Here is a 14,694-nt window from a genome sequence, read left to right as displayed (position 1 = left end):
CGAAGCCACCGCCTAGTCATCAACCTGGAGTCTCCTAGGGAGCCCGAAGTGGTTGGGCCTGCTCCGGAGGCCACAGTAGAGCCCGAGATAGCAAAGGCTCGGGATATCGATACCACAGCCTCCCACACTCAGACGGTGCTCTCCAGCTCGGGGAGCTAGGAGGGGGTTGGTAGCATACTGATGTCGAGCTATGCTCATCGCAAGAGCAAGAAGGTTGTTAACCCTGGGGAGGTTGCGGTGTGGGCTGACCTCCCTCCAAATCACATCGGGGCATGCGCTGCATCACACGTCATGGTGGTAAGTCGTAGTGGTTTCTCCTGGTATTTTCCTTGTGCTATTATTCTCTTTTTGTCAGACTGACTTGTTCTCGCTTGGCAGGTAAACTCCATCCATACCCTAACTCTTCAGGCGGAGAGAAGCCTGAAGCGGGCACAAGCTGCCGAGGAGGCTTCCCACGTAGCGCAGGCAGAGCTAGGGCGGCATAGGCCAAGCTGGAGGTAGCTCGGGAGCGGATTCGTCGTCTTGAGGGTGATTCTTTGGCTCAGCAGACCGAACTAGAGAGGCTTTAGAGGGACAACAGGGCTCTGAGGATTGTGGTGAAGAACCTCGCGACCTCGAAAGGGGCCTTGAGCACGAGGTCAAATACCCCCAGGCCGACATCAAGGAGAAGACCAAGATCTTCCTCCAGGGCCTTGAGGATGCTAAGGTGAAGGCCATCGGCAACGACATTGCTTCGACGCGCTTTGATGACCTGATGGTGGACTCGTACCGGAGGGGTTTCAAGTTGAGCCGATGGATGATAAGGCATGCATTCCCCAAGCTCGACACCAATGCCATAACCACTTCGCGCATCACTCCGGAGATGACTGCTGCGGCTGACGATGATGCGGACTCTGAAGACAAAGCGGACCCTCTGAGTGCTGCTAGGTTCCTTCTGAAGGAAGGGATATGTGCCTCCAAATTGATGTATGTCGAGCCTGCGAGCTCGTTTTTTTTTTTTTTTTTTTTGGAATAAAATGTAGACAGTATTTTGCAATGAAATGTCCCTTTTTTTATTAAGTGTTGAGCATTGTCATTTTTCTCTTTTACCGAACTGACTATATTGTCAAACTGGTAGAATTGGGCCCCGAGGCTAGTTAACATAGTAAGGCTATACGCCCAATCAGTTCTCCACTTGGGTTGGTTAACATAGGCAAGAATTTGTTGATGAGGTGCCGAGGTCATCGTCAGCTCGGTGCTAGTACTTGGCCTTCACTTGCCCATGCCAAAGAGGCGATTGGGTCTTACGGTGCTGAGGTCCTTGTTAGCTCGACATTCTGGCCCTTAGGCTCTGGTAGTGGCTCATTAACCACTTAGTTTGATAATTTATAGGTAATATCATCTTAAGTTAACGATGTTCCAAGCTCGGGGTATCTGTTTACCCTCCAGGGTCTCGAGCTCATACGCTCCCCCAAGTACTCTCTTTACTCGGTAGGGTCCTTCCCAATTCGGCCCGAGTTTGCCAATATCGGGCTCAGGTACCATGACCTAGAGGAGAACCAAGTCATCGACGCCGAAATTTCGCCTCTTGGCTCTAACATTGTAGTACCGAGCTACCCTTTGCTGGTATGTTGCGGTCCTGATGTATGTGAGGTCCCTCATCTCGTCAAGAAGGTTGAGATTGGTACGTAGCTCATTGTTATTAGTATTATCACTGTATGCTTCCAACCGAAGTGAGGGGATTTCAATTTCAGCTAGGATGACTACCACCATGCCATAGGTGAGGTTCAAGGGGGTTTCTCCACTGGCAGCTTTCTCTATAGTTCGGTATGCCCATAGGACGCTGGGCAGCTCGTGTGCCCATAACCCTTTAGCCCGGTCTAGCCTGGCCTTTAGTCCACAGAGGATAGCTCTATTCATGACTTCTGCCTGACCGTTTGCTTGTGGGTGCGCAACCGACGTGAAGTTTTGCTGGGTCCTCATGTCTTGGCACAACTCTTGGAATTTGATGTCTTCGAACTGCTTGCCATTGTCGGAGTTCAGTATCCGAGGTAGCCCGAAGCAGCACACTATGTTCTTCTAGAAGAAGTTATGTACGTTTCGAGTTGTGATTGTTACGAGAGTTTCAGCTACAACCCACTTTGTGAAGTAATCTACTGCCACTACTAGGAACTTTCTCCCACCTGTTGTTGGCGGGAATGGCCCGAGTAGGTCAATACCCCATTGTGCGAAGGGCCATGGGCTGGTGAGATACTTGAGGTCGGCGGCGGGCTGGTGGTGAATATTGGCATGCTTTTGGCACTTATCTCACTTCCTAACTAGCTCAACAGCGTCTGCTTTCATTGTTGGCCAATAGTACCCCTGTCATACTGCTTTCTGAGCGAGGGCCCTGCCTCCCAGGTGTCCGCCACATAGGCCTTCATGAATGTCGTGGAGTACGATCTCGGCTTCGGGAGGCCACAAGCAGCGTAGGTAGGGGAGCATGTAGGATCTCCGGTACAGTCGTCCGTCTATTATGACGTACTTGGCTGCCTGGCGCTCTACCCTCCTAGCGGCGTTGCGGTCTGCGAGGAGGGTTCCATGTGGTAGGAAGCTCACGAGTGGATCAATCCAGCTCGGCTCTGCTTGGGCGACAGGAGCGACCTCCTCTGCCCCCCGGAGAATGCTAGGCCGAGGTAGGTCCTCTATGTACACAGTTCTCATGGTGTTGTCACTAGTGCTGGCTAACCGGGACAGGGCATCAGCCTCAGCGTTCTCTGACCTCGGGATTTCCTTGATGAAGTGTGACTGGAAGGTAAGCAGAGCCTCTTTTACCTTTGCCAAGTAGGCGATCATAGTTGGCTCACGGGCTTCGTATTCGCCTGTAACTTGGTTGACCACAAGCTGGGAATCGCTGCAGATAACTATGTATTTTGCTTTTATCTCTCGCGCCAAGGCTAGCCCGACTATCAACACCTCGTATTCCACCTCATCGTTGGATGCCGCAAACTCGAAGTGTAGCGCGTACTCCAATTTTGTGCCACTTGGACTGTGGAGAACTACACCGGCTTCGCTGCCCTGCTGATTTGAGGAGCCATCAACGTGAAGGATCCAGGGCTCTTCATCCCAGTTCGCGTTTGGCCTGACTAGGAGAGATACCGAACTGGGTGCGACCTCATGGGGCTCGGACTCAACCGGCCTGGGAGCACTGACCTCACCCAAACTGGGAGCTTCGTGCTCAACCGAGCTAAGGACCTCGAAGTTGAACGTGCATTCTGCAACAAAATCCGCCAAGGCTTAGGCTTTGACCTCGGGCCTGAGTAATACTTGCCTTAAGGGTTTGTCAGTGAGGACGATGATTGTATGGGCTTGGAAGTAAGGACGAAATTTGTGGGCCGCGATGACCAGCGCAAAGGCTAGCTTTTCTATCTCTAGATATCTCGTTTACCACTCCCTGCAATACTTTACTAACATAGTAGATGGGTCGTTGGACCCGATCTGCTTCCTTTACTAGTACCGAACTGACCACTTCGTCACTTGCCGAGAGGTACAGTTCTAAAACACCATCCTCTTTGGGCCGGATCAAAACTAGGATACTGGCAAGGTATCTTTTGAGCTCATCAAACGCGAGCTGGTATTCCGGGTTCCACTCGAACCCTTTGCTTTTCATTGTCTTAAAGAAGGGTAGGCAACGGTCTGCTAATTTAGACATAAAATGACTCAGATCAGTTATTCTTTCGTTTAATCTTTGAATCTCTTTTACTTTTCGGGGTGGTCTCATATCTAGGATGGCCTTTATTTTGTCCAGGTTGACCTCAATACCGTGCCTGTTGATGATGTACCCTAAGAACTTACCCGAGGTGACACCGAAGACACACTTGTTTGGGTTTAGTTTCATGCTAAATTGATGCAGAATTTGAAAGACTGAATGCAAGTCTTGTAATAATTCATGCAAAAACGGTGTCTTGATGACCATGTCGTATACATAACATTTTATCTTTGTGCCAATTAAGGGTTGAAACAGCTTATTCACAAGCCTTTGAAAGGTTGCCCCAGCATTTTTCAGTCCGAAGGGCATAACCTTGTAGTAGTACAGGCAGAACTCGGTTATGAAGGCAGTTTTTTCCTCGTCTAATGGGTCCATCCTGATTTGGTTGTAGCCCGAGTAGGCATCTAGGAAGCTTAGCAACTCGTGTCCCAAGGTCGTGTCCACTAGGCGGTCAATCTTGGGGAGGGGGAAGCAATCTTTTGGGCAAGCTCTATTTAGGTCGGTGTAGTCGACGCACATGTGTCACTTGCCATTTGCCTTTTTTACCAAAACTGGGTTGGCCACCCAACTCGAGTAATGAACTTCCTTTATGAAGTCTGCTGCAAGGAGCTTCTCGACCTCCTCATCGACCACCCTCTAGCGCTCTAGGGCTAGGTTGCGTTTCTTCTGTTCAATGGGCCTAACTACAGGGTCAGTATTCAGCTTGTGAGTTATAAGGTTGGGGTTTATACCGGGCATCTCTGTTGCGGACCATGCAAAAACGTCTAAATTTTGGAGTAAGAAACTTACCAGCTCAGCTCGTAGGGGTTCCTGGACGGAAGCACCGATCTGAAGCATCCGAGCTGGGTCTGCGGCTGAGGTCGGAACAGCGATTGTTTCTTCCGTGGGCAGCTCGTTCTTCGCCTTGCTCTGTAGGCCGCTCCAGTTCGAGGTCGCCGGCCACCTTGGTATTTCCCTTTAGGGTGGCAACATAGCACTTGCGGGACTCGAGCTGGTCGCCCTGTGCTACCCCACACCGAAGTCTGTAGGAAACTTCATCGCCAAATGATAAGTGGAGACCACCGCTCGTAGAATATAGGTGATTGGCCAACCTATTATGGCATTGTATGGGGAGGGCGTTGCGACCACCAGGAAGTCATGGTTGAGTCTGACTACGCAGGGTCATGTGCTGACTTCCACAGGTATTGTCACTTTCCCGAGGGGTCTAACTTCTTCTTCGCTGAAGCCCACCAAAGGAGTGTTTGCGGGTTTCAAGTCACTCCCCTGCAACTGAAGCTGGTCGAACGCGGCTTTGAAGAGAATATCTGCCGAGCTGCCCAAGTCAACCAATACGTGCCTGACCTCGAAGTCATAGATCTTTACCTTTATGACGAATGCATCATCATGGGGGTAGAGAACCCCGCGCGCATCATCCTCGGTGAAGAATATGGGGTCTTCCGTCCTTGGCCGCTTTGGAGGATTTTGTTCTTCTCTGGTGGCCTCACGGGTTGATGCCCGAGCTGCTGCCTAGGTGCATCCTGCTACAATCGATCCTCCAGCGATCACATGGATCGTTCCCCGAACTGGCCTTTCCTCTGGGGGTTGTTTCTATGACTGTTCTGTTGGCCGGCCGCTAGACTCGGGGGCATCTCTGTTGTGCTCCCCCTGCCGACCTATCTTATTATTGTTATTATTATTATTATGCTATACAAAATTTCTAAGGTATCCACGACGGATAAGTTCCTCTATCTCGTTGTGAAGATTATTACAATGCTCGGTGCTATGATCGTGGTCTCTATGAAAGCTACAATACAAATTTTTGTTCCTCCCATTCGGGTTCCCTTTCAGACGAGGGGGCCACTTCACGTATGGGTCGTCCTTGATTGTCATCAGGATCTCAGCCCGCTTTGTGTTCAAGGGCATGTAGTCCACCCGATCCGCCATGGGAGCTCGGAACGGAGCACTTGGCTTCGCAACCCAAGTTGAGTCTTTCTTCCTCCTGTCATCCTGGTTGGGGAGTTCGGTTTCCCTCTTCCTTTTTTCAAACCCGCCCTCAGTCCTCTGGTTGATCTCCTCCTCTATCCTTATGAATCTGTTTGCGAGCTTGAGGAATTCAGCTATGGTCGCGGATTAGTTGACCACCATGTGCCATTTGAATTCCTTGTGCGTCACCCCCCTCTTAGCTGTCGCGAGTTGTACTGCAGGGTCTAGGCGCGGTATCTGCAAGCACGCATCGTTGAACCATTTGACATAGCCTTGGATGGATTCTCCTTCCCTCTGGACTATCTCGAGGAGGCTCTCCTCGGTTCGGGGACACCGCTTGCTGGTAACAAAGTGCACGGTGAAGACTTGCACAAACTGGGCCCAGCTCCTTATCGACCCGGGGGCCAGGTTCCTGTACCAAGTGCGGGCAACTCCCCTGAAGGTGGTGGTGAAGGCCACACACATGCAGGACTCGCTGGCCCTCGCCGGGTGCATCTGGGACTGGAAAGCATCAACATGATCACTGGGGTCAAAGGACCCGTCATATTTGTCTAGTGGGGGGAGTTTGAAGTCCTTGGGCATGGGAATGATGAGGAGTTTTGAAGACAGGGGGAAGGGACTAAAAGAATAGGAGTAACCTTTACCTCGTTCGAGCTTGCTTCTTCTTTACCTCGGAGCTCGGGCAGGACGCAGGTGGTAGTTCAGCGACTTCGTCGGCGCCTCCGTTGCTGCTTAGAATGCCTGGTATTGGCATTGCTAGCCTCGGTGTTGCCGAGCTCAATGGGCCCGGACTGCTGGTGGTAGTCCGCGGACAGGACGCCGAATTGGTTTTCCGCGAGCAGGAACTCGAACTTAGAGTGTCGAGGTGCCGACTTGATTGGGTGGGAGGTTCCTGATCTGTCGGCGAGCTGCGAGGCGGAGGTAGTTAGTCTTTCCCTCCTGCTCGGGAATGAGGCCTGGCTTCTAGAGGGGTTCTGCGGCTGGGAAGCTTCCCCTCGGCCAAGGCGCCCGCCCTGAGGAGAGGACTTGACCGGCTTGATAGCAGGGTGCCGAGGTGGGAGTTGTGGTTGGTTTAGAGGCAGTTGGGGGAACTGTTGTTGGTAGTGATACTGAGAAATGTGGTGTAGTACTTTCTGCTAATGGAGTTGATGTTGCTGGAACTATTACAGTTGGGCTTGCATGGCTCGCATGCATTGCAATAAGTCACCAAGCTAATTCTGGCTGGTCGCCAAAGGGACAACAGTTGGTTCGGTGAAGGTTGTTTCAATAGGGAGGGGAAGGGGAACATTCACAGGTGCTACCGTGCTTGGTGCATTGAGGCTAGGGATTCCGTCCGCCGAGAGGGGATGGTGAACTATCTAATGCATACAGTGGCGAGCTGAGGGTGTTTCCCTATAGCATTCAAGTCGGCGTTGTGCCTGTTACTACTGGAGGAAGCCATGGATACTAAAGGTTTCTTTGAGAGAGAATTAAAAGTTAGGGGAGGCATTTTGAAGTCTTCCCACAGACGGCACCAAATGATGATACGCAATCCAGTCGGTCCTAACTGTCGGTCACCTTGCCTTTGACAGAGCTGAAGATGCCTGAAACAAGGAAGAAACTGGAGATTTCTGGGGAGGAACCCGGTAGGAACACTCCGACGCTCAAGTTAATACTCTTGAGGAGGCAAGAAAAACAATGGATTTCAAGACCAAAGAGCACAAAAATCACATACCTCATTCATTGGGGGAAGAGGGCTTTTTATAACCACCCTGGTACACTCATTCCCATACCTCTGCCAGATCGGGTGTCATCACCTCTATGGGGGCAGACATAACCGCCACTGTCTTCCTTGTCAGGGCTGTCTCTGCAACGTCTGAGATGGCGGTGGCAGGTGGCCATTGGAGTGCGGCTGTCATGTGTCAGACCCCTAATCGGTCACACTACCTGGAGCCGAAGTGCCGGAGCGGTGCGCGAGGTAGTCTTGAGTTCGGATAGAAGGGTGGCCCGAACTGACCTGAGGTGGGTTAGCCCGGGCTCTTGCCCTTTGCGGTGCTCCTTGTAAAGCTCGGGGTCTCTAAGGGAAAGCTCGGGCTCTTCCTCCTGGGAGGTGTGGGTTCCTTTTGGGGGAGCTCGGGGCTCCTCTTTGGGGAGCTCGGGTCTCACCTCGGATCACGGGTATGCTGTTGTGTCGAGCTGGCACTCCTGCTAGGTCACACTCTATTGTTTCCACGTGTTGCACGGCCAAAGGGTCGGGCCAAATCTCCCTCCATCACAAATGTTATATATACAAATATGTATATATAAATATATATATATATATATGCATGCAATATTTACATATACACACAGGCACACACACACACACACACACATATATATATATATGTACAAATGTATATAATTGGGTCAGGCTCGGGCCAGGTTTAGGCTACCTAAGGGTTAGGCCCGAGCCCAACCTAAAAAATTAAAAGCCTAACTACTTGGGCCCGAGCCCAGCCCGAGGACCGAAAATCCAAGCCCAGCCCCTGTAAAATTTCGGGTTGGACCAGTTCAGGCTCGGGCTGGGCCCGCCCAAGTTGCACCCCTCGTGGAGGCCCAGCTCAGAATACAAAAATCTGCATCCCGAAAACCTTACCAAACGGGCACTTAGCATCTTACGATGGAGACAAAAGACAAGGGAATTTCATGCATAAACACCCCTCAATGCTGCATTAGCTAGGCCAGACTGGTCTAGTTGGTAATTGGTATAATTTGATTGAGATTCTACCGCCTGACCTCCTGCTCCACGGTGGCATTGTTTTAAAAATGTTGGTTTTAGTAGAACGGGTACAAGGCATTCCAACATGTAGAACTTGAAAAATCACCAAAAATTGAAAAGATCACTAATTACCCAATTGGACAATCAAGCACAAAATTAAAGTTAAAGTTTGTACATACATTAACCTAGGGGTGTTCAAATTCGATCGATAAATCGAAAATCGAACCAAATCAAACCGAATAAGCTAATTCGATTCGGTTATTTTTGGTATTAGTTGGTTCAGTTTTTATTTTCTAAAAAAAAAGTTGGTTTTTGGTTTCGGTTCAGTTTGACTGAAATTTTCAACTGAACTGAACCGAAAACTGAATTAATATTGTTATTTAGTTAAATATATTAAATATTAATTTTTAGTTAATACTTTATGCTAATTAATTATTATATTTCCTAATGAACAATTTGTCAATTCTCCATTGGGCATTAGGCCCATTCTAAATTTTAATTAATAATAACTAATTAAAACCTAGACTCATTATTAATTGTTTATTAGTCATTAATTATTCATTAATCAATAATTAATTTTGAAAATGGCCAATTCGCCAATTCCCAATTAGCATAGGGCTTTTGGGCCTATTCTAACTCTTAATTAATAATAGCTGATTAATTAAAACCGTTGGGCTTTGGGGTCATTCTAACTTTTAATTAATAATAATTAATTATTTAAAACCATTGGGTTTTGTGGCCATTTGAAATTTTTTAATTAATAACACTTATTAAATGCTTATCATTTATATGAAACTAGGGTTCAACGAAACCAAAATCCGAACCAAATTCAGTTAGGTTCAGTTCGATTCTAAAATATAATTTGATTTGGTTCGGTTATTGGAAATGGTAAAACCGAATAGTCGGTTAGGTCCTCGGTTTGAACCAAATTGAACCAAACCGACCTATTGTACACCCGTAATGTAATCTTGACATGGTGATCAGATCAAATGGATTGACAGTTCAACTGCCTAAGTTGAATGGGTTTGGAACAAATTGATAATTTTTGGGTGACGGTTCGAACGGTTCAATGCGGATTGTAGGGGTGTCACTGGACTGGTTTTGGATTGGACCCCATCCAAACCAAAATCAATTTGGACGGATTAGATGGACCAACAAGATATATTTTATTGGACTAGTCCAGACTTAATGGTCCAAAGTATTTATTAGATTGGATGGGATTGGATCTGATCCATCCATAATGAATTTATATTGAATTGGATTGGACTGAGCCAATATATAGTCCATTGATAGGAGATAAGAATATAGGTGTCAATGAATTAAATTTAAATTAGAATTAATCTAAATTAAAACAAATTTGAACAAATTAAACTATCCAAACATTAAATTAAACCGGTCCAAAATGATTTAAAATATTTATTGAATTGGATTAAACCTGATCCATTTGTAATGAACTCGCATTGGATTAGATCGAATTGGACCAAATCCAGTCCAATTAACACCACTAGTCGGGTAGAAAACAATGCATGATGGAGCTCTTGACAGAGCCCGGAGGCTGACCTTGTCTGCAATAACCATGTGTTGCTTTGCTCCCTTAGCTCTCAACAAATTCTCTTTGACGACCAGAGGATGGTATCTACGAGTTCTGGGTCTGCGTGCCATCAGATTCGTTACTGAGTGGCTTTTGGTACACATCTGCTTTTAAGAAACCTGGAAGATTTTCTGTGGGGGAACTTCTTGGGTCCAGGGGACCGCGTGGTAGTGCGGTCTGAGCCTCTGGGGGCCCATGAAGTTGCCACATTACATGGAAAAGCAAAGCTTCTGAGCAATCTCCTTCGCCACTTTTACTGGAATTTGAAACCTCAAGCCTCAAGCTGGGGCTCGTTATTCAAGCTTAATTCTCTTTGGACTCTGGACAAAGGGGAAAAGATTGGGTATGGGCCATGGGGTGCCACCTCTCCTGGGCCGATCAGAATGGTCTGAGCCTCTTGACCTAGAATTCCTTAATTTTTTTTAAGACTGTGCGTAGGTGGGTCTCACATTGAAATAGTGTATAAAGAGAGACTGGATCTGCTCTCACGAATGGCGCTTCACACTGACCAAAGGTACATCATATTGTGCATTGGAAATATTTTACATAGTCATATTTATGTATTATTATTTATGAGAGATGTTCTCGATATACGATAGGATGTACCTGTAAAGTTCGTTGTGAAGCAACATGATAATATGATATGCCTGGCCCAGGACTGTGTAGGGCAGTCCTGGGCCCACATTTTAGGCTTGATGTGTGGACCGGCTGAGTAGTCATTTTAGGTTAGAGGAACAATGAGCACCATGGTTTTTAAAACCGATTCAGAGATCGAACTAGTCAGGGGTTTGGTTATCAGGTAGAACGGTCTGATTGTTTAAACCGAACAGTGGGCTTATTCTGACAAAAAAAATAAAATAGTCAAAATCGTTTGAACAGTTAATTGCTCGGATCAGCGGTTTATTGACCATAATCAATGATTTTTGAAAAAAATCCAATTTTGGGGAAAACTGAAACCGGTCATCTGACTGTTGCCAGTTTTTCCGGTCCGACTGTCTGGTCCAGTCCAATCTGATTTCGAAAACCATCATGATGAGCACAGACATACCGTAACCACAGACCCCTCTCTCACGGACTTCTGGATGGCAATAAGTGACAATTTCCCCCTTTCTTTCTCCTCCCTCTACCAGGGTAATGAATTCAGATTTCGAAATCAAGTATGGTACAATTATTTTGTTTATTACCTGGTCTCTGAGTAAGGTGCCGTTTACTCTTTTTATTTTAGAAAGATCTTCCAACAGTCGAAATGACCAAAAGACGTATTATAGGCCTTCAAAAATGAATTTAAAGAATACTTATCCTACGGAAAATCTTAAAAACTTCATTTGAAAGCTTCTTGAAATTCCCCCATTTCGGTCTTTTAGGGCGAACATCTTTTGGGCTTCTTAGCTTTCTGTTACCAAACAGAAAAAAGACCAATTTTCAATCCTCCAAACTAAGCCTAAAAGACCGCACAGAAAGATTTTCCAAAGGCCGCCTAAGCTAGTAGGCATTTTGGAGCCTGAGCATCTTTCTCCAATAACCAAATTATTCGTAAGTAAATAAGCAGATGAGTAGAGGAAATTAAGCTAAGAACCATCCTTTCTCACTACTGTATCCTATAATCCTTTAAACTGGCCTAAGCACAACAAAAGCAGTCCAAAAGGCATGTGGACTCGTTTGAAAATTTATTGCCTTTAACGCTACAAAGAAAGAGAGAACTAACTAGCTACACTGATGCTCTACCACTACAGGAAACCATCATATTACATTGCTGCTTCTGTGTCTTCTGGGAGCTCTGGACTGACCGATCAATAGGCGTTTATGGATCAAGTTCAGCACTGACCTGACTGCGAGGACTAAAGCCTCAAGATATAAATATTATCTCCCATGATCGGTCTGCAACTGCTCCTTTATGCTCTAAGGACGCAGAACAAGTATGGCAATTAAGCGAATTGCCATCCCAATTGCAAATGACGAAGTGACTGTGGTACCCATCTGTTTCAGAGACGATTTACAGAGAGAAGTGACAGCAGGAGGCATGTTGAGGTGAAGAGAAGCGACAAGCCATGTGCAACGGAGGCTGCTGAGTCGGTGGAGCCAGAAGGTTCTGATCCATAAACTGTTGATCCAGAGCCAGTTGGGTTGGTCGTGTTTAAAATCGAAGCGCCGGTGCTGTAATAGTGAGAACCAGTGAGCACTCTTTCTTTGGAACCAAGCAGAAGAAAATGAAATTACAGATGCTGAGAACAACTTACCTAGTTGATGGATACTGACATGTCGAAGTGCCTGCAAATAATGTAAAAGTAGATGATGTCTGAAAGTTAGATTTCAAACCATAACTTTGAAAATAAATTCAAGCAAACTCATTTGCCTCTCCATGATTACAGTTTGGGCAGTTAAGAGCAATCAGAAAGACTGGAAAGGATTCTCTGATTAGAGGAGAAATAGAGTTATACAGACCCATATCCAACTATACTTGGATACAGGATGAAAGATCAGTAATGCACCAGGAGAAATGTTTCACTTTTAGACTAGACTGTGAAAATTGTGATCAACATCATTAAGAATGCTGACTGGAAATTTGGGATTGCCCAGTTGAGCTTAACTTTCTAGGCAGTCTCTGTGTCTTCAATGATGTATTACTTCAGGAAGCAAAAGAATCTAGGTTGCAGATGTAGCTTACTTGGATCAACATTGGTAATAATGGCTGCTCCTCCGAAGTTGCAACTAGTAGGAATTGGGTTCTTCTGGTAGTAGTCATTGAATGCATAAGAAGCATGATCACGAACTGTGTTTGGATTGTAACAACTTGCACCTGGCTGAATTGCTGAACAATCTGTACCACCATACCCGCAAGCGTAGTCCAGAGCAACCTGTAAAGCAGTCTGCGATGCAGATTGGCTGGCGATGCACCAGCTCCCACCTGATGATATGGGGGTGGCTGTGGTTGGAGTGGTGTACGGGCTTGTAATGGCTGGGGTCGCCGGAGTTACACCTGGGTTTACTACAGGGGTGGTTGTTGTCGGCGTCGTTGTAGGGGTCGTTGTTGTCGGAGTGGTCGGATTGACCACCGGAACGGTTGTTATTGGCGTGGTGACATCCAATTGTGTGGTCGACTTTGAAACTGAGTCCAACGATTTTCCCTTGTGATCCAATTCTTTGCTGTGCGAAGTTGCGCCAATCGGAGCCTTTTTCTCTGCAACTTTTAAGCCTGAAAACAGAAGTTCAAATCAGAACCAAGGTGAGACTTGTATCGTTTTAATAACAAGAAGGGATTAATGTATTTATATTCAATTAACCACTCCAATGAAATCCGAATAAAAATTAAAAAGAGAAGAATCATCAGACCAGAGTTCTAATGGTTGATAATTGAGAATAGATACTTGGTGTGATCAGAGCCAAATAACTTGACTCAGTGTTTGGTGCTGGCAAAGACCATATTTACCAACATGAAGAACAGAAAGGCAAATTCAAAATACCAGACATAAAGCAAGAAATATGATTTACAAACAAAAAAAAAAAAAAAAAGTAGTCTCATAGAGAGATCGAGAGAGAGGGTGGAATTTCCAGCAAACAATAGAAATGATCAATCAGAAGAAGGAATGAAATACCCAGATGAATTAATGGCAATCAAATTCAAACTACATGGCACAAAGTAGAGCCCTGTTTGAAAAATAAGTCACCTGAACAAAATAGAAGACCCAGGAAGAGGAAGAAGAGACATTGAAGAACTCTTGGACCCATCACTCCAAACTACTTCTTCTTCCTTTTCTTCTTCTATTTCTGTTCTTTGCTTTTTTTTTTCCCTTGCTGTTCTTCCTGTTGTTCTTCCTCTTTAGCCTCTTGAGGCTGGCTGGGATTTTTCTACTTGATTTGAAACAAAGAACAGCAAAGATTTCTCAAATAAGTACTGATGCCGCTGTATTAGTTGTAGAAAAGGGGGATTAATCTTTAGACCCTTTGTTAATAATATACATATATTTGGAAGAATCAGAGCTTTCTTGGGTTGAAGAGAAAGAGGGAGGAAGAGAGAGAGGAGGAATAAAAGAAAACTTGAGAAGGGAGGCATAGGTGTTGGAAGATGCACGCAAGAGCAGGTGCAAAAAGAGAGAAAAAGATGAGAGCAGGAAAAATAAAGGGGCAAAGAGTGAATTGTTTGGAATTTAAGTCTGGTATGTGGGCTGATCTAGTGATGATAGTAATGATAATGATTATGTTGATGGATGCATTTCTTTCTCTTTTTGAGCTTCTCTTTTACTGTTTATGGGACTAAATCAAAAGACAAAGGTGGGAAGAGGAAGAAGAAGTATCATATGGTGGTGGGTGCATGTTTCCTCCTTTGTTTATTCCTTAATTCAGTCTTAATCTTAATACCTCCTAAAGGTTTCAGATCATGATCTTCAGTTTTTTTCTGTTGGGTTGTCAGTATTGTGTGTGTGAATGTGATTTCCAAATTCCAACTGCCCAAGCTTGAAGGCTTCTTGTCTTTCTACTTCTCTACTATAAAAGATGAGAAAATGGTGATCACATGCATGAAGGTTCCTTGAGATCAGATACTCTCCTTCCACATCTCATACTGGGGCCCTCAATTTTGTGGGTCCCATCTAAGAGATCAGTTTGCCTTTAGGTCACCTTACTGGGTAGATGGTAGATCTGTTTTTAGCTAGCGCCTAGGCCTTGTGATTAGTGGAT

At 45.9% G+C, this 14,694-nt stretch overlaps 1 protein-coding gene across 1 annotated transcript; it reads right to left on the bottom strand.

The window, feature by feature from the left end:
* Positions 1 to 11,583: 11,583 nt before the first annotated feature.
* Positions 11,584 to 14,190, bottom strand: LOC148866990 (uncharacterized). The gene is made up of 4 exons (XM_088979531.1): positions 13,686 to 14,190; positions 12,686 to 13,213; positions 12,258 to 12,288; positions 11,584 to 12,174 (listed from the first exon to the last, which is right to left on the bottom strand). Exons 1-4 carry the CDS (start codon positions 13,744 to 13,746, stop codon positions 12,003 to 12,005), a joined length of 792 nt encoding a protein of 263 aa, XP_088835657.1. The 5' UTR covers positions 13,747 to 14,190; the 3' UTR covers positions 11,584 to 12,002.
* Between the last annotated feature and the right edge of the window lie 504 nt (positions 14,191 to 14,694).

This window comes from Nelumbo lutea, chromosome 3 (genome assembly GCF_056320005.1).
Source record: "Nelumbo lutea isolate HS-2025 chromosome 3, American lotus-T2T, whole genome shotgun sequence".
In the NCBI taxonomy this organism is placed as follows: Eukaryota; Viridiplantae; Streptophyta; class Magnoliopsida; order Proteales; family Nelumbonaceae; genus Nelumbo; species Nelumbo lutea.
This window is presented reverse-complemented; position numbering and strand designations above follow the sequence as displayed.